Genomic DNA, 23,234 nt, shown 5'->3' with positions numbered 1-23,234 from the left:
AGGCGAGACATTTGTTAAGTGAGTTTTGCCCCATTTACCACCGTTCTCACTACAGTTGTTCAGTGAATCCCTTCAGTTGTTGAGTTAGTAGAACAATCTTGTCTTGTCAGAAGTTTGCAAAAGCTGATCACATGATGCCAGGACACGGCAACCATCACAAACACGAACTATTTGCCAAATTTTGATCACGTGGGGATGCTGCAACGGTCGTTAAGTGTGAAAGATGGCCATAAGTCACTTTGTTCAGTGCTGTTGTAACTTTGAACAGACACTCAATGAAACCGTTGTAAATCAAGGACTACCTTTGGTGGCGCGGGGGTTAGAGTGCAGTTTGGCAGGCTACTTCAGCTGATCACAGGCTGCCAGCAGTTTGGCAGATCGAATCTCACCAGGCTCCAGGTTGACTCAGCCTTCCATCCTTCCGAGGTGGGTAAAATGAAGACCCAAATTGTTGGGGGCAATATGCTAACTCTGTAAACTGGTTAGAGAGGGCTGTAAAAGCACTGTGAATCAGTCTATAAGTCTAAGTGCTATTCCTATTGTTATAGAAAAGTAATTCAGAATGTCTCCAAAATAGGGGGCCAGGAACAGTCAGGGCCAAAGGGCAAGCTCTAGAGCCCTGCTGGGCCTTTAAGGCGAGAGCCACCTCCTGGACTTCCGTCTTCTTGCAAGTACAACTGATTTGTACCTGGCGGAGGTCCCTGGGCTGGATCCAGTATCGCTCCGGTCGGAATACGCCGTTCCAGACGAAGAAAGCAGCGTTAGGGTTGAAGGCAAGCGGAGGCAGCGGGCGGAGCAGGGCTGGCTCCCAACGCCTAACCCGGGATCCTGGGCAGCCCCTTCGGGCTTAATAGGCTTGTCTGCTGGCTAAGCACTCGGGAGGTGGCAGCCTGGCGAGCGAGTCTGACTGCACGCTGTGGCGGAGCCGCTGCCCCAAAAGAAAAAAGAAAAAGAAAAGAAAAAAGAGCCACCCCCTTTTCTCCTCTGCCGCTGCCCTTTCCCGGGACAGCCTCGCGCGTCCTCGCATTCTGCGGACAGGGCAGCGGCGTCCTGATTGCGGGAGATGGACCCCCGCTGGGAGGCGGAGGAGGAGGAGGAGGAGGCGCTGCCGAAGAAGCGGGACCCGGGCGAGGTGGAGCGAGGGAAAGCCAAGCGAGCCGGGGACACAGCAGGTGCCGCGGGCATCGCGCCGCTAGCAGAAGGCGGCGGCGGCGGCTGTCCTCCTGCAAGCCGCCCGGCGGAGGAGAAAATGCCCGAGGAAGGTGAGAGCCAAGGGCGAGGGGATTCCTCGAACGCCGGCGTCCGGCGACAACGGCCCAACGGCTGCAGCAAAGCAGCTGGACAGGAGGAAGAGGAAGGAGGCTCCACAGAGCAAGGCTCCAGGCCCACTCGAGCTGGCTGGGCCCCGGGGGAAGATGCCCGGCTCACTGTCCCGGGGCAAGAGGGGGTCATGTTCCAGAGAAGAGCGGTGGAAGATCTGCAGCCCACTGGAGAGCCGAGGGGCTCCGAAGAAGCCCTGATGGGGGAGCTCTCCGAGATGGTACAGAAGGTGGTGAAGAGCAGCAGCTGGTGGGAGAGACACGGCGTGGATGACACTATCATTGCTCTGAACTTCTTTAGCCTACCCCTAGGTAAGGAAAGGGTTCCCCACCGGACCCCTGTTGACGCACGTTGGGTGGACGGGAGAGCCCCATCATTCCACCTGGGTTTCTGTTCTGTCCGGGGGAAATCCACTCTGTCGTTAAGCTGCCTACCACAAGGTGGGTCCTACTAGGAAGCGGTGGCAGGCTGTCCCTTTTCCTAGAGAAGGCGAGGAGGCTTATGTCTGGTTATCACACAGACAGGAATGTTTAAGGCAGGCTACTTTGCAACCGTCCCTAAGGCAGTTACTTCATCCACGGTGTAGGCAAAAGAGCAAGTTGCTGATCCGGTTGGTGCCTTGTGTGTAGTACATGATGTAACAGGGGAAGCCACTGAAGAAAAATAATGTAGCACGTGGCAGCACCTTAAAGAGTAACACATTCATGACTGTACTGCAGAAAGGAACTGTGATTCATGCATGTTTACGAGGGAGAAGAAAAAAGTGTTAGTCTTAAGATCTGACAACACTCTTTGTTGCTTTTGTGGGGAAAATAAGAATAATAGCACAGCTACTCTTTTGGAAACTAGGAAAGTACAGTATGTAATTTCTGATGAATGATTAGCATCTAGCAGTGAAATCTTGTCCTACTTAAAAGTTTCTTTGGTATCTCTGACTGCTTATCAAGAGATTGGCTAGATGAAACAGAAATTTTGTTTGATCCCAATTACAGCAGCCTGTAGTCCCCCACCCTTTTTGGGGCAGGGAGAGGGCATGCTGACAACAATTTTCATGTAGCAACATGACTTATTATTATCTGATGTGCAGCAGAAAAAAGGCTACATCTACACACCTATAAAAATGAGCATAAACATGTTGTTACAATTGACAATGGAACAAAAGAGAGTCTTAAAGAGTTTGGCATTAATATGTGGTTTATATGGTAAAATCTATTTACCAAGGACATTCATAGTGGATGAACTTTTCTATGGTGGTATAAAACTGCATTACCTTGGCTTACTCTACTTAGATCCTACAGTCTTGTGAAACAGATTGGGTTGAGAATGATTAGCTGGGTAGAGAGTGCCCAGTAAGCTTCACAGTTGAGTGGAATTTGAACTTGGCTTCAACACCTTAACTAATGACCCAACCCTGGTGGTTTAAGAGTTGTTCTGCATGACAACACTAAGGTACCTCTTTCTAGTGTGAGACAGCAGAAAATAATGCCAGTTTAGGGAAGTTCGGACTGCATTTCCAACCCCTACTTTGTCTTGGCAACAGAACAGACCAGGTGTTTTATCCACACCAGAAGTAGGGAGGAGTGTGGAACACGGGTAACTGGCTGGAGACAGGTCTGCTGGGGCAGTGGTCGGCAAGCTGCGGCTCGCGAGCCACATGCGGCTCTTTACACATTTTAATGCGGCTCTTCTGTGTGCCGGGCGCCCGCTCCCCTCCCTCCTCTCGGGCACTTCAAAACAAGCGCCCCTTTCCCTTTTTTCTTTTCGACCCACAATGATTAGGGAGGATCCTGAAGTCGGGCGGGGACGAGAAGCGAGGAGGCAGAAAAAGAAACGGAGGCTAAGGAGCTTCCCCCCGCCCCCTCCCAGCAAAAATCTAACCGGGGAGCCGGGCGGGCAGTAGCAAATTAGCCGATCACGCCGTGTGATCGGTTAATTTGCTACTGCCCATGCGGCGTGATCGGCTAATTTGCTATTGCCCGCCTGGCTCCCCGGTTAGATTTTTGCTGGGAGGGGGCGGGGGGGAAGCTCCTTAGCCTCCGTTTCTTTTTCTGCCTCCTCGCTTCTCGTCCCCGCCCGACTTCAGGATCCTCCCTAATCATTGTGGGTCGAAAAGAAAAAAGGGAAAGGGGCACTTAAAGGTTCAAACAGTAGAGCAAACGCTTCAGAGGCAACAGTTTTCACGGGGAATTAGAACAGAGAGCCCTGGAGTTTCGCTGCCCACCCGGTCAGACCTCGCTTTCCGCGCATGATTGGCTAATTTGCTACTGCCCGGCTCCCCTGTTAGATTTTTGCTGGGGGGGGGGGAAGCTCCTTGGCCTCTGTCTCTTTTTCTCCCTCCTCGCTTCTTGGGGCTCCACCAATGGGGGAGCAAGGCCCAGCACCAGGCTTTGGGCCAACACAGGGGTCTGCAAAGTTGGCTGTTTTAAGACTGGTGGACTTCAATTCTCAGAATTCTGGGAGTTGAAGTCCACCAGTCTTAAGAGCCAATTTTGCAGATCCCTGGGCTAATATGATTGATGCCCTTGGTGGACTTCAATTCTCAGAATTCTGGGAGTTGAAGTCCACAAGTCTTCAAGCTGTCAGGTTTGAAGACCCCTGGGTTTTTTTCTAAAGGGTTAGGGGTGCAAGGGTCTTGTAACTTGACAGCTTTAAGACTTGCGTGCTTCAAATGCCAGAGTTTATTGAAACTAAAAACAGTGTACCATCCTATGTATTTTCGGTTTTAAAAATGTGGCTCTCAAAATAAATTTCAATCGTGGTTTTGGCGAGATTTGGCTCAGTTGAAAAAAAAGGTTGCCCACCACTGTGCTGGGGTCATTCCCTGGAATTGGAGAACTGGAAACACAGAAGCTTTTCTCCATTTCTCTCTCCCTCTTCTCTTGCTGCGTGGTAGGGAAAAGGGAAACAGCAAATATTTTTAGTTTCCTCTTACAGGGAAGAAAGTAGGATGAAAGTGCCATAGTAAAGCTACCCGGGGTGCTGGCAGAAGAACTCCAGGGACTGCTTTAATTTTGAAAAATTCACTCTGGGGCTTAAAACAGGTGTTGTGTGGGCTCCCTGCTGAAGCTGCTTCTGACTTTTTCTATGAAAGAGTTATGGCCACAACTCTATGAAGAAACTGTGGGCCACTGCCATTCTATAATGAAGCAACCCATGGTATAATGAAGCAACCCATGGCTTGAAGATCTGCTAGATGATCTGGCAGTCATAGGAGAAGGACTACTAGAACAAGCAGACCTGTGAAGAAGTCAACATAGAACTTTCTTAGCTCTGTGTACAGCAATCAAACACTTTGCGGGTGGATTACTTGACCTGCATCAGCTTAACATGAATCTGTGGTATAAGTGGACCAATGACACATCAATCATGGCCTTCATAACTTCAGTGTGGATGTATCAAAGTTGTGGGGTTGGGACTAGATATCCCCCAGTTTCAAGAGCTGTTCTTGAAACATGTCATTGGTGCCTTTTTGACACATGCCCTATATCCAAAATTCTGCTGCTTCACTCTGTACTGATGTGCTAAAAGCTTCTGCTTTAGTCCTGTCTATCCTGAGGTGGCAAGCAGTTGTACAGTACTGCGGGAGAGCACCCTGCAGGAATCTTCTGTGGAGGAAGGAGAATGGGATCTTTTTAATGCCAAGATAGCTGGCCTTGCAAAGTCTCCTCCTTCTTTCCTGCATCCCATCAGTTAGGAAGAGAAGTGGGAAACGTGGGTGCTTAGCTCAGCAGAAAACCTTGACTGTCTCACTGACAAAAGGTAAATGATTCTGAAAACCAGAGGCTAGGGCGTGGAAGGGAGAATGGCCAATGAAAACAAGGTAGGTGCCTTTCTCTGAACTTTGCTTAGAATTATTTGCTGAGTGCTTGGCTCTGCTTCTGCCAATCGAAGTATAAAAATACTGTTTTTACAGAGAAGCAAGAAATGAATTGATGCAAGGCTTCATGAGGCAATGCATTCCAGTTGAGAAATTGTACATGGGCAGTCCTTACCCCACAGCAAGCAGGGCAGATAAGCCCTAAGTATCTTCATGCTGTGGGGGTAGTAGAGTTGATCTAAGATAATAAGGCAGGGATGATCAATCACTAATTCCTTCAGAGTATTTTGCTGCACAGTCTTAAAGTTAGTGAAACTCTAAAAATGTTTCTCTTTATATCAGAAAGATCTGCAACAGGAATGCAAGGAGGAAAAGCATGAAGGCATAGCTTCCTCAGTGAACCTTCCTAAGGGCAGATTTGAAACACTTTTCTGAAGTAGTCACGAAAAAAGAATACCTAACATGCATTTGACGGGGGCAAGCTGTCTCGGTTCATTACCCAATAGCAATCCACATGAATATTGTATAGTATACTGTATGGCAGTCTTCTCAAATCTGGTATCAGGCAGATCTATTGGTTTGTAGCATCTTTTGGCCATAGCCAACATAACCGAATGCCATGCTGATAGGAATGATATGCACCGTGGCCCAAGTCATATGGAGGATATGAGGCTAGGGAAGGTGAAATACAGAAACCCAAACAATTATATCAATGAAATTAGAACTATTCTTTTGGGACATCCTCTGGAAACAAGTTATTTTTCTTTATGTACTGTGGCAAATTACTCAGATTTAGTAGGAAGGCCCCAGTTCTGATTCATGCTATCCTTTCATGTATCTCCATTGGAGACCTTGGGTTACCACAATCTTTTGGCCTTCCTTATTTATGAGGCATGTTTATTTCAAAGACAAATCATCGTAGGATAATGCAATAAATTCTTTGAAGAAAGAGCAGGGCAGATGTACAATATACATGCCAGATTCTCCTGACCGTTGAGATAAAAAGTGGCTGTCACTTTCTCTGAGCGTATCTTATATGATTCATTTGATATATAATGAAGAGATTGACAACTAGGGAGATGGGTGGCTGTTTAATAAAATGCTTTGCAACTATAAATATAGCAACATTATGCAAGATAAACCCTGGCCCTTCAATTATTTCTAGGCTGGACAAATATCCATTGAGACTATCAATAGAACACGGTGCCTGCTTATACTGTTAATAGATTATTCCAATAACATTGGGATAATCATACTGGATGCAAGTCATGTCCTGCAGATATACTCTATTTTTGTATTGAAGACATCAGGATAATGCTTCCAAACATCAGATTAGCACCAGATGTGATAGCAGATCTGCAAGAGAGGCTGAAATATGAAATCATCACTGTCATGTCATATTATCTGCTTTCATTCTAGAATGTGACAATGCCACCTTATCTCAAGGAATGGTCTTGCACAGACATAGCCATACTGAATGTTCTCTAGATTGATGATTCAGCCAAAATAAATGCATCATATTGCTCACTAAAATGGGCAAAATTGAGTCTTTAGTTACATATTTTAGAGATTGTTTAGCAGGGGTAATTGCAACCGGGAAAGGGATATTAAATTAGAGATTATCATACTGCAGCCTTCTTGACTTCTGCCCTGCCTTTCAAATATGATTTTTTGTTTCAAATTGGTTGGGGCTGCAGTTCCCAGCAAATTTACCATTGCTACAAGAGCTCTGGGACTCCAACTGAAATGCCATGCTGGATCTTCCAAAAACAGGAATCTGTGTAAAATACACAGTAAGGCAATCCTTAAAGCATTCAGCTTCCCTGAACTGTAAATAACAAGCCAGTCTTGTATCTAATGACTATCCATCCATAGACGACTGACTAAAGAATAGAAAACAAAGGATAAGAATAAATGAACATTCTTCACAATGAAGAGATGTAACTAGTGGGTGCTGGTTCGGATGAACTGGTATTTCTGACCATCAGCTGTGGTGCGCAATTTATATTAGCTAGAATCGTTGGATTTCCTGCTTTTTAGCTAATCTAAATCGTGTGACACAGCGGATCCCCCCCCCTTTGCTGTTCTACTTACCTTTGCAAGCGCGCTTGGTAGCAGGCTCCGCCCACCCACCCAGACGTCATCACGTCTGTTTTTGATGCTCTGTGCATGCACGGAAGGTCCTGCGCATGCACAGAGGTGGCATGTGCACTCACATTTCCGAACCGGTAGCAAAGGTAAGTAGATTTCACCTCTGGTCAGATGTTATTTTGTGTGAGCAAGTATAGAGTGATGTACATTGCCCCCCAAAATCCTAACTATTCCTACAAACAAATAAGTTCAGAACCAGCAGTGATTGATAAAGAAAGAGATCAAGGAGTAGTGGTAAACAGTTCAATGAAGATGTTGACAACTTCTGCTATAAAAAAGGACAACCGCATCATGGGGATAACAAAAAAACGAGTTGTCAATATTGCAATGACCACATCTAGAATATTCTTGTTGATAAACCTCAGAAGGATATGTAGTGGAGTTAGGGAAGATTCAGGCAAAAGCAACTGAGATGATGAAAGGGTTGCAGCAGCTTCCCTATAAATAACATTTTAAATATCTCAATAGGTCTTTTTTAGTCTAGAAAGAAGGTGAATGATAGGTGACATGACTGAGGTGTACAAAATTGTGCATGGTATGGATAATGTGGATGAGGAAAGCTATTTCCCCATTCCCAAAATACTAAAACCAGAGGCTACCCAATGAAATTGAATCCTGAAAGAATGGAAGAGCAGACAAAAGGAAAAAGTAGCAATAGCGATAGACTTATATACCACTCCATAGTGCTTTATAGCCCTCTCTAAGTGGTTTACAGAGTCAGCCTATTTCCCTCAACAGTATGGCTCCTCATTTTACCCACCTTGGAAGGATGGGAGGCCGAGTCAACCTTGAGTCAATCAGGGTTGAACGGCTGGCAGTCAGCAAAGTTAGCCTGCAATACTGCATTCTAACCACTGCGCCTCCATGGCTCTATGGTGTATACAAACACACAGTCAAACCTTGGAATTCAGTACTAACAAGATGTGCTGGCTACCAGTTTGGTTGGATTCAAAAAAGGGGTAGGACCAAGTCATGGAAGTCATGGGGATCACCCTTGATGGCAGTGTGGCTATCCCTGAAAGCCTTGGGGGCGGGGGAATGGACTTCCTTGCTTGATTGGCCACTCTGAGAACCCTCTGAGATCTCATCCAGCAGGACACTCCTTATGTTCTGCTGTGCCAAGAAAATGTTCTGCCTCTCTCCTGAGGCTCTGAACTAAATCCAGTTATCAAATATTTGTGAAGACTGCCATGGAAGATGATAAATGACATGAATCTAGACTGCATTGTTGTCTTTGCTTATATCTGGAAAGATTCTAAGTGCTTCTTTTCCATTTCCAGGATTCCTGCTTCTCCGGTCCAGTAATCCTTTTGTGTTCCTGCTGGGTATTATCGTCCTGGGTGTGGCCCATCATACCCTCGCTGTGAAGGCAAGCCACTTGGCTAGCCACAATTCTCTGGTGGAATCCAAATCATGGGGGAAATTATGGAGCATATTCTTCATTGAGGTTTGTTTTTAGCTAATCCCGTTCTCTGAGAGATAGAAAGCAGGACAAGAGTTCTATGGGTGTGTGATATTCATCCAAAATGAAAAATTGACAGAACCTGCATAAATTACATTAACTAAACCAAACTATCATATGCATTTATTTCATTTGCTGTATATACTGCTAAAATTATGCAACTTATGAAGGTTTATGGTCATATTTAATAAGAAAGTGAACATTTTGAAACATGGTGTCCTGGTTTTCAAGTTGCAAAATAGCCCACTATCAAATGTTTCACTGCAAAATTATTTGGAAATGCTTGGGGCTATTGCCAGATTCACACAACTCAAAGTAGTATGCTTTCCAGATTTATTTATTTTCTTAGGTACTGTGCTTATGTAAGTGCAGTAACGAAGAAGTAATAATTAATTAATTAATTGTGGCTACTTAAAATCAAAGAGATGATAGCAGTTGCCAAGTAGATTAAATCTGCAATCTGGATCTTTTAAAAAGGCACATTGTTGATATTGTGAAGAATATTAATAAGTGGCACCTGATGTTGATATTGTTGATACTCTATAAACACAAAGTTGTTATTTGGCTATAATGTCGTAGGAGTTCTTTCCAGATTAATTAACTAATTAAATAAATATGTCAATTATGCTACGTCAGTAATCAGTAGCCTTATCTTAGGTCTAATAAAGTTTTTGTTCCTTCTTTATTGGATCTTGACAGATAATCGCATTAATATATTTGAAAATCCTTTCCTCCTTCCTCTTGTTAGGTCATAGAAAGTAATAACATTAGTGCCACAATTGGCAAAAGCTAGTTCTGTTAGGTTTTTGCAAGTTAGTAGAATTGAGACTATTTAATGGCTTTCAATGTTATTTTCAATTGAGTGTAGGACACTGTATTGCACAGTAAAATGGAACTAAAATTGGCATTGTCCTGATTAGGGGCGATTTCTGTACCACTGAAGGGTAGATGGGTGGAACAGCTTGAACTAAATCAATATCTCCAGTCAACAATCAATAATCTAATCCCTTCTCAGCAGGATTCCAAGGAAGCCCAGAATAATTTTTTCATGTATTCTAATTACATTTTTTATTCTTTATCTGAAAAGAATAAGTGGGAAATAGCCAGCATACATGCCCCAAGAACGGAATGGGACAACTTGCTGCGGCCACGGCTAACTCGCCACGAGACAACTTGATGTGGGACAATTAAATTAAATTAGTTAAAATAGTTTAAAATATGTATTAATTTTCATCATTCACTTTTCATTTTGTCCCTCCTTTATGCATCCTTTCTTTAAGGATTCTATTGCACTGTTTTTTTCCATATTAGTGTAACTCTTGTCCTACAATGAGTTGGCCCATGGCAAATTGGCAGCAGCGAGTTGGCCGTGGTGAGATGGCTGTTGGCGAGTTGGCCATGATGTGTTGGCGGTGGTGGGTTGTTGTAGATACCCCCAAATGATGGCTCTTGGGAAAAAACAAACAAACCACAGATGCATTCAATTGAGCCAGCATTACACCTGAAATAAGTGTACTGAAAGGGAGTGAATGGAGACTATTTATACCTGATCCCCTGATTCATTTTAGGAAGCTCATTTATTGACATAGGTAAAGTGCTTTTGATTCTGTATCAAAAACAGAAGAAGATATTTCTGGTCACAATTAGTACAACTGAATGACCTTTAGAGAACCGAAAATACTTTAGTGCTTACTGTATTTTTCGGAGTATAAGACACATCGGAGTATAAAATGCACCAAAATTTTGAAGAGGCAAATAATAAAAAAGCTTTTTCACTCTGCAGATCTCCCCAAAATGGACTTTTTTCACAAAAACGGGGGGGGGGGGGGGCAAAAACGAGCCAAAAATGGGCCTGTTTTTTGCTCATTTTTGCCCTCCCCAGCCCCCAGGAGCACTCTGGAAGCCTCCTAAAAGCTAAGCATGGCCATTTTTGCAAAGGGGGCGGGGTTTCGGGAGGCAAAAAATGCTGTATTCAGTGTATAAGATGCACCCAGATTTTCATCCTCTTCTGACCAATTTCGTTGTGTTTAAGTACAATGACAATAAAGATTATACTTATACTCTGAAAAATATGGTATTTAAACTTTTTTTTATTGTGGACTAGTATGGATGCATTAAATGCATATATACTCAAATATATGGAAGTCTGCAATACAAAATAACAACTTAGAGAGCTGCAATTGGGAGAAAAAACATCTGAAACTGTTTCTATGGCTCTCAGTTGGTCCTTTTCTTGTACTGAGGTTGGTTTTCTGTTTCAAAAGTGGCTGAAAACCACAGGTGGCCCTTGACTTACAACCATTCATTTAGCAACCACTTGAACTTACAATAGCCCTGAAAGAAGCGACTTACAACAAGTCTTCATGCTTACAACCATTGCAGTATCCCCACAAGCACAGGATCAAAATTTGGGTGGTTGGCAACTGGCACATATTTACCACAACTGGGTCATGGGATCGCCATTTGTGACATTTCCAGCCTGTTTTTGGCAAGCAAAGTCAATAGGCAAAGCTGGATTAACAAACACATGATTCATTAAACAATGCAATTCACTTAAGAAACTGCAGTGGTAAATTAACTGTAACAAAAACGTTGCAAAATCAGTGTGACTCACTCAACTGCCTTGCATAGCAGCAGAAATTCTGGTCCCAAATTGTGGTTGTAAATCAAGGATTATATAATTAGCAAGGTAGGCATCCTGGTAGTGATTTTATGTTTGAATTTCATAGAACTGTAGAGAATTGGGAGGGGCTCTTTGAGACCTCCAGTCCAATCTCCTACTTAATGCAGGAATCCAAATTAAAGCATTCTGGACAGATGGCTCTGTCTGTAGTCTCCACTTGAGCACATGTAGTGAAGGCAGCCAACACCTCTCTGCATGATTGGTTCCATTGGCTATTATTATCCATATTTATTTGCTGTTATTGCTTCTGTAACATTTAATCGTAATCTGTAGTGTAACTCTATTATTCTGTGCCTTGCAATTTGGAATGAGGGAGAACAAGCCTTGACCTACTTTGATCGGGCATACTTGTGAATATCTGAAAAGCATTATGTTGCATTTGTCTTTTCCCCCAGACTAAGCAAGCCCAACTCCAGTGATGTCTCTCTTCATAAAGCTACCTTTGAGCCCTCTCATTAGCCACACATTCGCTAAACGTTCTTTGAATGCTTTTAAAGTGTGGTGCTCAGAACTGGATACAGAAATCTAGATGAGATCTATTCAAACCACAATAAGGTGGAACAATTATGTCTTATAATTTCTAAGATATATTTCTAGTTATACTTCCCTTCAGTCCCAATTAGTATGGCCAGACTCCAGTCTGTGGAAACTGCATCAGAGTATCTAGAGAATAACAAGTTGAATAGTTCTATGATGTATATATGTCTTATGTATCATTGGATGACATAGGCTGACTAAATGTCTCCACTCCATTGGTATATTATGGACTCCTGAAGGGGACTATAGTGAAACCGTTTATCCCATCAGATACCTGTTTAAATCCAATTAAATGGTTTGAAGATTTATGCTGTTATCAACGTTGCTTTAAAACTGTCACACTCTTATCTAACAAGCAACAATCGAATTTAGGAGGGCAACTATAAAGATCTTCATTCTTGTGATCTGCTATAGACTTCTTCAATGTGGTTCCTTCCAGCTGCCATATTTTGGAATGCAACTCTTGACAGTTGAGTATCATGCAGGAGTTCATCATTTTTTGAGTGATGGAAGCTATATTCTAACACATCTGCTGAGTACCATAAGATGTACCCTATATGTACCTGGGTAACTGCAGTGTTCTTTATTTACCATTTCTTTCTGTCCTAGGTTTGTTCCTCTTTCACAGCAGAACGAGGGTCCTACAACCATGTCAAAATGCACCATGCTTATACAAATGTCATTGGCCTTGGGGATTCCAGTACATGGAAGATTCCTTTCCTGAACCGTTATGTTTATATGTTTATTGCACCTATTGCTGTACCTGTCATCACTCCTTTAGTAGCCATTGGTATGTCACTGTCCTCCGAATCCCCCCTACTAATGAGCATCCCCTTCTCTTCATTGGTTTTACAGTGTTTATGTTGAATGCAATTAAGTCTCTTCGTTAATATCGTCTGTCGTTATAACTCACTGGCTTTGTGGCAATCTGCCTTTGGAAGAATCAGAGAAGTAGAACGAATAAAGATAAACCACCAGCAGCCTAAACCTTCTTCCATGAGATAAAAGCTATTCACCCAGCAGCTTGCAACACAGATTATATGATGTGTTATTGGATAAGACCCTCCTCCAAATCCCTTTGCTCCTGTTTAATTAAAAAAAACGTATACTAAAAAAAAGGGGAGCAGATTTTGAAGGATTGCAATCAGGTTCCTGGATTATTATTTTTTTAAAGAGAATTTCAAATTTGATCAGAGATTGAGCACTAGGAAAAGCGGCATCTGATCCTTTCCCCTGAACAATTAAATTATTCCTTCCCCCAAGTTACAATGTGTGTCTTAGAAGGGAAACTTTTATTTTCCTCTCTTGGGAATTCCACCAATAAAAAAGAAAAAAAATAGCATAAAGGACAATTGTAAACTCCTTCTTTCAAAGCACCTTTTCTTGGCCATTTAAAACTTTGTAACCCTGATCTAAATCTAAAGGAGTAGAGGTAGCCCTCAACTTAATTGACTACAATTAAGACCAGAATTTGCATTGTTAAGAAAAGCGGTTGTTAAGTGTGTCCTGCCCGCTTTTATGACTTTTTGTTTTGCCACAGTTGTTAAAACTACAGTTCCTTGTAGTTAACCGAATCACATGATAATTAAACAGATCCGGCTTCCCCCATGGACTTTGCTTGTCAGAAGCCGGCTGGGAAAGTTGCAATTGGTGATCGTATGACCCTGGGACACTGCAACCCTTGTAAATACATGCCGAGCATTTTCAGATTTTGATCATGTGCTTATGGGGATGCTGTGATGGTTTTAAGTGTGGGTACCAGTGGTAAGCCACTAGTTTCAGTGCCACGGTTACTTCACACAGTCACTAAAATAAGTGGACGATTATCTGTATCTCCTAAATGTTGCAAGGTTGTCAAAAAAAAACGTGGTTGCAGCTTAGAAGATATAAATTGCTTAGGGGAGACATAGTGAATTTCCATCATGCCTGCACTGCCATTCCAGATTTCCCATAATGGCAGCCAATTGTCAAGCCCCTTAATTGCAGAGCACAACCAAGAGTCTAAGTAGTCCTCAGCTTACGACCACAATTGAGTCCAAAATTTCTGTTGTTAAGTGAGACATTTGTTAAGGGAGATGTCTCACTTTATGACTTTCCTTGTCACATTTGTTAACTGAATCACTGCAGTTGTTAAATTAGTAAACACGGTTGCGAAGTGAATCTGGCTTCCCCATTGACTTCTGCTTGTCAGAAGGTCGCAAAGGGGATCATATGACACCCCACACACCCCCACGACACTGCAACCATCATAAACGTGAGTTAGTTGTCAAGCATCCGAATATAAATCATGTGACCATGGGGATGCTGCAATGGTCATAAGTGGGAAAATACTCACTTTTTGTTTAAGTGACCTGTTGTAAGTCGAAGACTACCTGTCCAAGATATTGAGAACAGAGTAGAGGAAACATCTAGCCATTTCTTACAACCAGTAGTGATGTCTTTAGGTAAGGTCTCTGAATTTCCTTTTCCAAGGCCGTGTGCACGATGGGCTTAAGTATCCATTTCTTTGACAAGTCTGTAATGTTCTTTCACATCCCCTGATTGTTCATCTCAATAAATACCCCCTTCCCTTTCTCAAGAGTCTCAGAGCAACTTCTTGTACCTTCCCCTCCCCCCCCCCCCCCGCAAAAGCAGTAACAAGAAGAAACAGTAGCCTCCCAGTAAACAGTAGATTAACTTATTGTCCTTTCCATAGGTTTACTCTCAGAAGTGGGACTGAAAACTGCCCTTCGGACTCTGTGTTGCATATTCATTGGTCTGTATGGCCATTGTTGGCTGCTGTTTAATATCTCAGGGTTCCAGTCTATCTGGTCTGCACTTGGCTGTATGTTGATCACCCGTGCTCTCCTCGCCCATGCATACATCCATGTCAATATCTTCCAGGTAAGGCTATCAACAACCCTATGTTGTAGGAAGAAATCTATTAGATTAGCATCTCTTGGCATAAGTATCCTGCATTGTAAAAGTGCACGTTTTCCCTTTGAGTATATTCTGGGTGTCCAGACATGCCCTATGTCCAGATGCTGCTTATAGATCAGTGATGGTGAACCTTCAAGGGAGTACTTTGCACTCGTCTGAGCCATGAACAGGAAGAGGAGCTGCCCAGGGGGCATGTGCATGTTGGGAAATGAACTTTCAGTTTCCAGCACAGTCTTCCGGTTACTGCAGTGGTGGGTTGCAGGCGGTACGCTCTGGTACGGGCGTACTGGTGTCTGCTGGGAGCACCAGGTACCATTCCGGGACGGTGCTCTGGAGGGCCCGCCCGCCCGCCCGCTTTCCTTACCTGTATTTGAGCTCTCCGGCGGTTCTGTGCATGGAGCGTACGGCGCCTGCGCGATGCTCCGCCGAGCTGCTGGGGTATCGTGGAGCATCGCAGGAGCTAAGGACGGATGCATGTGCTGCGTATGTTCATGTGGTGGCCGCTGGACCCAGTTGCACCGTACCGGTTGCAACAGGATTCGGAACCCACCACTGGGTTACTGCCATGCATGTGCACGCGCTGATCAGCTAGCCAGCACACATGCTCACGCCGGAAAATGGAAGACCAACTCTTCCGGTTTCCAGCACTGCTGCACACACAAAGGCTAGCCAGTCGTCACATGTCCATGCACGTCACAAACTCGGAAGAGGAACGGGCGACACAGCACGTGCTTGGTGACATGGCTCTGTGTGCCACTTCGGGCACACATGCCATAGGTTCACCATAATTGTTATAGATGGAATACCCCTTGTCACAGTGTACTTAGCTAGGTTTTGCCCATCAGCACAGAAGATCCATCAAACACTAATGGACCATTATCCCCAGGGATGGTATTCATTTACCTTCCCTACCAGTTCGCAAATGTGAGCATGCATGCACTTTTGACAAAAAAAGGGCCTAAATGGGATGCCGTAGAGCCAGGGCAGGTGGGTGGAGTCACCCATGATTATTGCTACCAGTCTGAATCGGTAGAATACCACCACTGATTATCCCACCCATTCCGGGAACCATAATTTATTTAAATTTTAAATATTACTACTTTGTTGATATCTATATATCTATATATACTTTACATCTTGGGATTTATATTTTATATGTTACATGCTAGTGAGTTCATTTTACAAATGCATTTTAACTCTGTACTAAATTTTATGTGTACTAGTGTTCGATCACAATAAATCGGATTGAACATTTGACTGGGAAACAGAGATTGTGTAAGGGGGCCTTAGAGACTGGAAAGATAATTGGAGCAACTATTTTCAATGTATATGCTATTTTCGTAGGAACATGGTGGCTCAGTGGCTAAGACACTGAGCTTGTCGATCAGAAAGATCGGCAGTTCGGCAGTTCGATTCCCTAGCGCCGCGTAACAGAATGAGCTCCCATTATTGTCCCAGCTTCTGCCAACCTAGCAGTTTGAAAGCATGTAAAAATGCAAGTAGAAAAATAGGGACCACTTTGGTGGGAAGGTAACAGTGTTCCGTGCGCCTTCGGCATTTAGTCATGCCGGCCACATGACCACAGAGACGTCTTCGGACAGCACTGGCTCTTCGGCTTTGAAACAGAGATGAGCACTGCCCCCTAGAATCGGGAATGACTAGCACATACAGTATGTGCGAGGGGAACCTTTACCTTTACCTATGCTATTTTTAGCTATGTAGTTGCACTGAGGCTATTATCTTGTGCATAGTCATGTAAAAATAAGGATGTTTCTAGCTGTAGGCTTCTTACAAATAACATAATATTGGGCAATCATTTCATCATCCATTCTATAAGAGGTTTTTTTTTATTATTACACAATACATACTGGGAAAACATTGAAGTGTTTCAGATTGTCCTACAGAAACTTGGTGAGATATAGTCATAAATAATCTTGGTGAGATTTGCTTCCAGGTATATGATTGTATTATTATTTTTAATTAAATGGTGAATATTGAGCATTTCTCAGAAAGAGTCTAATTTATATTTGGAGAACTTGGATCTCCAGATGTTGCTAAATTCCCAGCATCTGTCTCTACTGTCTCTGCTGGCTGAGAGCAGTAACATGTAGAGGGCTATAGATTTTCCATCTCTTGTTCATACCTGTTCTCTTTTTGTATGAGTTTTTCTCCAAATATTCCACAGAATGGAATCTATAACATTGCAAATTGCAAAGAAATTGGAAAAAACATTCAGCGGAGCTGGTGCTGGCGCACTGGTTAGAATCAGTATTTCAGATTAACTCTGGCCATAGCCAGGAGTTTGATCCTGACTGACTGTGGGAAGAATTAGTCAGCAATACTGCATTCAGCTCAAGGTTGACTCAGCCTTCCATTGAGGTCGGCAAAATGAGGATCCAGATTATTGGGGGCAATAGGCTGACATTTGTAAACCACTCAGAGTATGCTATAAAGCACTATGTAGCAGTATATAAGTCTAAGTGTTGTTGCTATTGCTATTTCACACATTAAAAAATCCTCCTTGGCTGACAGCATTGCTATCCCAAGAGTTTTGGTTTCCTAATGTCCTAATAAATTAACATTTGTGGTCTTATCTTATAGCATATTGGCCTACCCATGTTTTCACCTGACAAGAAGCCAAAACGCATCTACATGATGAGCTGCGGAGTTCTCAATTTGCCTCGAAATCCTCTGTTGGACTGGGCTTTTGGACACTCACTCATTAGTTGTCATGTGGAGCATCACCTCTTCCCATCATTTTCTGATAACATGTGCCTGAAGGTGTGAGGTTGAATGGCAGATGGAATGGGTATTTGGAAGAGTAGGGTGGGGCAAAATAAATACCTGCTGAATGTTTACTTGTAAAGAGAAGGGTATGTGATTAAGAGCTGATGAGTTTCATATAGGCCAAAATCTTATCCGTCAACAACAGAAAAAAAATGTTCTTGATCAGAAATTAATTTTTATATAGTTCAGGATGCTTTGAGATTGGAAGGAGGCACTGGGCAAAAACTACACATCCTATAGACCTGAAATCATATTTTATAAAGAATATAAAGTTTCATTTTTGAGAAATATATTTCACATTGGATATTTAATTCTTCCTTCCATGGATCATATCTACAACTACGGCAGTTTCATTTTATTTTATAGTACTTTACATCACAACATAGTTGGTTTCTCTTCAAGAATTCTTCACATTCTCTTAAGGGAGCTAAAAATGACAGGTATCCCAGAGGTTGCTAAAGCACTCTGTCTATACTGTTTAATTAATACTTATTTCAGTGGTATATATGTTGGGAAGCACCCAATCTGGCAAGAAGGGGGGCTCAAATGTGGAATTAGCCTGGAGTCACTACACACCCATCAAAAGGCTATGATCAATACCCAACCACCAAACCTCTTGGAACTTTATCTAATTGTTCCCAAGAGAAAGCTGCCAGTCGGGAGATTCTCGTTTTGTAGGTAGAACATAATAGTCACACTATAAAAAAGATGCTGAGACTCTAGAAAAAGTGCAGAGAAAAGCAACCAGGATGATTAGGGGACTAGAGACTAAAACATATGAAGAACAGTTGCAGGAACTGGGCATGGCTAGTCTAGGGAAGAGAAGGACCAGGGGACACATGATAGCAGTGTTCCAATATTTGAGGGGCTGCCACAGAGAGGAGAGGGTCAAGCTATTTTCCAAAGCACCCAAAGGTCAGACAAGGAATAATGGGTGGAAACTGATCAAGGTTCAAGATTCAACCTAGAAATAAGGAGAAATTTTCTGAGTGAGAATAATCAACCCGTGGAACAGAAGTTGCCTTCAGAAGTTGTGGGAGCTTCATCACTGGAGGCTTTCAAGAAGAGACTGTACAGCCACTTGTCAGAAAGGATGTAGGGTCTCCTGCTTGGGCGGGGTGTGTGTGGACTAGATGACCTACAAGATGTCTTCAAATTCTGTCAATCTAATCTAATAATAAAGTGCTGTAGTTAGCTTGAACTCTATATGTGTGGATCTTGTTTGACCCTAACAGGATTTCTACCATTTTTAGTGACCAACAATGTTCTTTATATTTGGCTCTGGGCCTATCCTATTAAAAAATAAGCATCAATGTTTACTGTAATACTAACCTTATCTTTCCATTATATTTCAGATAAAACCTGTGGTTTCTCAGTATTTTAAAAAGAAGAAATTACAATACAATGAGGATTCTTACTGGTCCCGCTTGAAGCTATTCCTGGACAAATATGAAGAACTGATGGTCCATGCACCTCCTATTTCTGAACTTGTGGGGATTCAGTAATGGTACTTTTATGGCTAGAGCTAGGGCCTTAAGACAGCATGGTTTCTTTTTCCAAGATCAATACATTTAAAGACTAAGTTATCAAGGGAAAATAAGTATGTTATTTATGTCTTCCATATCGGTCAAGCAAAAATGCTGCCCAGTAATGGGTCATAGGGGAAAATCAATAGTTCCAATTAATTCAATTGTACTATCTTTGATTTTTCTTCTCTGCTGTAATAATCTTTGCACACTGATATATTTAATGGATTATTTCCATTCTGCTGTTCTGCAACTTGAGGGAGGGAAATCTAAGGGCTATTTAATGTTCTTCCTCTTAAATTAAAATGACTTCCAAGTTAAAAGACATTTGCACAGTACAAACTTTGGCAAGTTCTATGTAGCAATTTCTTTTCCTCATCGTGGGTATTCGACAGCAAAAACATCACTGCTACTAACTGATCTGAAATCCACACTGCCGAAAATGCAAGCTATCTTCGCAATATATGCATTTTTAGAGCAGCTCAACTGGTGCCTTCTAGATATGCAGAGACTCCAATTACCAGAATGCCAGCTAGCATGGGAATTTCTGAAATTCTAGAACATCTGGAAAGAACACTGGGAAAGAAACCCTAGAGGTTAGAAGAAACATGAAAAAAATGGCATTGACTGTTGGACCGATATTTCCATAGCTCTGATTACATGAGAATTTATATGGTAAAGAAATAGCTCTTGTCAGATGCTTCATAGATTTTCATTTTTTAACACACTCTCAGCAGGTAGCAATCCCCAGACTACTTTGACTGTTCTGGGAAGCTAAGAAAGGTCAGGCCAAGTCTGTACTTAGTAGACCTCCATAGACTATCATGTTTGAGAGCCAAATTGGGAAATCAAAAACCACCCTGGAAGATGGCAGCAGTAAGCCACTTCTGTACAGTTGCCAACTCCCTACTCCCCAATACATGGGATCCGTTATTGCAGTTGCCGAGAGTTGAGCTTGATCTGAAGGAGACTTTACTAAAATTTCTCCTCCTGCAAGAAGACCCCCCCCTCCAAAAAAGCTTCTCTAAACTACGATGCTGAACGGTTGAAGGAAATAGAATTGTCATTACCAGCGGATGTTTTATTAACACAAATGATGTAAAGAAAGATTGTATAAAAGTTCCTGCTGACAAATGTGGTGATATCTATGCAAAGAGAGAATAAATTATTTCCCAATCCAGTTGTGTGGAGGGAGTGTGGTTTAATAAAAGGAACAACGTAAAAAGCAAGCAGATTAGGCAAGAAAAAGCAGCAAGTAGATATAATTGAAAAAAATATTTTGAAATAAACACCGACTTAATAATAATAATTAATAATAATAATTTGAATTTATTAGCTGCTCCCTTTCCAGGGAGGACTCGGGGCGGCGTACAATGGACCATACAGAACATAACACATGTGTACAAACACATAAACATACATATATACAAAGACATACATGCACGGAGGAGGTAACAAATTACAACATTTAGACAATTAAAAATCACCATTAACCTACCCCAATAGTAAAAACCCAATGTACAATTAAAATTTAAAATTTAAAAAAGACAGTCAGGAGGAGTAAGAAAAATTACGGTTGAGCCAGGCCAGATAATTGAAAGAGGTGGGTCTTCAACTGTACACGGAAGGAGCGGAGATCGGAAGTAATCCTGATGTCACGGGGGAGGTCATTCCACAGGGCTGGGCCCATCACAGAGAAGGCTCTGCTCCTGGGTGTCGCCCCCCGACACTGACTTGATGAGTTGGCATGGCCCCCATGTTTTTTAGCTAGTCAAAACCAGTCCTTAACTGTTCTCAAAGTAAAAATGTTTACATTCACACATTTATGATACAACATATAACTATTATTTATATGAAAATTACCTAAACAATCATGTGCAATGGAAACCTACATATTTTGCTCTTGTTTCTACCCAAGGGCCCATTTTTCTCTTTCTGGAGAAGTGCCCAATGATCACTATTTACAATTTCTGGAATGAAGGTGCATACTGTAGTGTTAGTTTTCTCCAGCTTGTTAGTAATTTCACTTGAGATATATTCCTAAGACTGCTGAAATATGTCTATCAGGAAAACATTCTTTTCAAATATGTGTTTGAATTATGTCTTTACATAATTAATTTCTAAAAGATGGTTTGGGAAAATCTGGAATATTACTAAGAACAAAAAGGCTAATTGTGCATCAAAAGAAGAATTGTTAAGCTATGGAGAACAAAGAGAGATAGCTTCACTAGTCTGAAAATACGAATCTGTGATGGATGCTTAGTGTGTGAATGTATGTAACTTTTGAACAGTTCTCATACTGTTCAAGAAAAATATAAGCTTCCTTTAGTTAAGTTTTAACTCCTAGTAGCTTCCTGCAGACATCTGGGTAACTTTGTTGGCAACAAAATGGAAGTGATTTTCCAATAACGTTTTGTTGAGCATTCTTTTTGATTTTTCAGCTTAGGCTACAACCTATATCAGAAAAATCCTACCCTAATACTCTACTTGATTGATTAGGGCAGTAGATGGACTTCAATTCCCAGAATTCCCCCAGCCAGCTTGTCGGTTGGGGAATTCTTGAACTTGAATACCATAGGTCTTAAAATTCCTGAAGTTGAGAAACTGACTAAGGATAGTAAATGAATTTATTTATTTATTTATTTGATTCAATTTATCAGTCGCGCCCTCTCTGCGAAGGGTCTCGGGGCGACGTACAATCAAATATAAAAGCATGTGGCATGGAGGAAGTAAATACATCAACATTAACAATACAAATGAAAATAAAAGCCACAAAGTTAAAATAAATAACAATAAAATTAAAACAATTAAAACAATTAAAATACCAAATAGATTTAAATATACAGTTTAAAATTGCCAGGGAGGTTAGAAGTTCTGATTAAGCCAGGCTGGCTAGTTGGAACAGGTGGGTCTTGAGTTTCGTGCGGAAGGAGCGGAGATCCACCGTTGTCCTGATATCTGTGGGGAGGTCATTCCAGAGGGCTGGGCCCATAACAGAGAAGGCCCTACTCCTGGGCACCGCCCTCTGGTACTGCCTAGTGGATGGTACCCGGAGGAGTCCCTCTCTGTGAGAGCGGATTGGTCGCAGGGATGTATGGGGCAGGATACGATCCCGCAAATAACTAGGTCCTGTGCCATGGAGCGCTTTAAAGATGGTGATTAACACCTTGAAGCGCACCCAGTAGACCACAGGGAGCCAGTGCAGCTCGCGCAGGAGAGGTGTTACATGGGTGAACCTCGTTCGCCCCATAATTGCCCGCGCGGCCGTATTCTGGACCAGCTGTAGTCTCCGGGTGCATCTCAAGGGGAGCCCCATGTAGAGAGCATTGCAGTAGTCCAGACGGGACGTCACCAGCGCGTGAGTGACTGTGCGAAGGGCATCCCGGTCCAATAGGGGGCGCAATTGGCGCACCAGGCGGACCTGGTGGAACGCCCCCCTCGCCACGGCTGCCACATGGTCATCCATAGACATCCGGGCATCTAGGAGGACGCCCAAATTGCGCGCCCGCTCCACGGGGGCCAGTTGCTCGCCCCCGATGGCCAGCGATGGAATACACTGGTTGAACCGGGGGGCCGGTAGCCACAGCCACTCCACCTTGGAGGGGTTGAGTCTGAGTCTGTTGTCTCCCATCCAGACCCGTATGGCTTCCAAACACCGAGACATCATTTCGACGGCCTCGTTGGGGTGGTTCGGGGTGGAAATGTACAGCTGCGTATCATCAGCGTACAGATAGTATCCCATCCCCAAACCACAGATGATCTCACCCAGCGGCTTCATATATGTGTTGAACAGGAGGGGCGAGAGGACCGACCCCTGCGGCACCCCACAAGTGAGCGGCCTCAGGGTCGACCTCTGCTCCCCTGCCAACACGCGTTGCGTCCGGTCGGAGAGGTAGGAGCGGAACCACCGCAACACGGTGCCCCCTATCCCCAACCCCTCCAGCCGGCGCAATAGGATACCATGGTCGATGGTATCAAAGGTCGCTGAGAGATCTAACAGGACCAGGATAGAGGAACAGCCCCTATCTCTGG

At 43.0% G+C, this 23,234-nt stretch overlaps 1 protein-coding gene across 1 annotated transcript; it reads left to right on the top strand.

Annotated features, from left to right (window-relative positions):
- The first annotated feature begins 697 nt into the window (after window positions 1-697).
- Window positions 698-19,190, top strand: FADS6 (fatty acid desaturase 6). The gene is made up of 6 exons (XM_081951002.1): window positions 698-1,631; window positions 8,569-8,735; window positions 12,580-12,760; window positions 14,666-14,853; window positions 17,491-17,670; window positions 19,032-19,190. Exons 1-6 carry the CDS (start codon window positions 1,064-1,066, stop codon window positions 19,179-19,181), a joined length of 1,434 nt encoding a protein of 477 aa, XP_081807128.1. The 5' UTR covers window positions 698-1,063; the 3' UTR covers window positions 19,182-19,190.
- The last annotated feature ends 4,044 nt before the right edge of the window (window positions 19,191-23,234 follow it).

This window comes from Natrix helvetica, assembly GCF_964273705.1.
Source record: "Natrix helvetica genome assembly, chromosome: 1".
NCBI classification, from domain to species: domain Eukaryota; kingdom Metazoa; phylum Chordata; class Lepidosauria; order Squamata; family Natricidae; genus Natrix; species Natrix helvetica.
The sequence above is the reverse complement of the archived record's forward strand: the minus strand, read 5'-3'. Positions and strand labels throughout refer to the sequence as shown.

What these genes read in the sequence shown, in the direction of transcription:
- FADS6 (XM_081951002.1), top strand. Translation starts at nt 1,064, where the DNA reads ATGGACCCCCGCTGGGAGGCGGAGGAGGAGGAGGAGGAGGCGCTGCCG. An exon ending in GGAGCATATTCTTCATTGAG is followed by an intron (nt 8,736 to 12,579) that starts GTTTGTTTTTAG and finishes TTTCTGTCCTAG; the next exon opens with GTTTGTTCCTCTTTCACAGC. An exon ending in CTGATAACATGTGCCTGAAG is followed by an intron (nt 17,671 to 19,031) that starts GTGTGAGGTTGA and finishes ATTATATTTCAG; the next exon opens with ATAAAACCTGTGGTTTCTCA.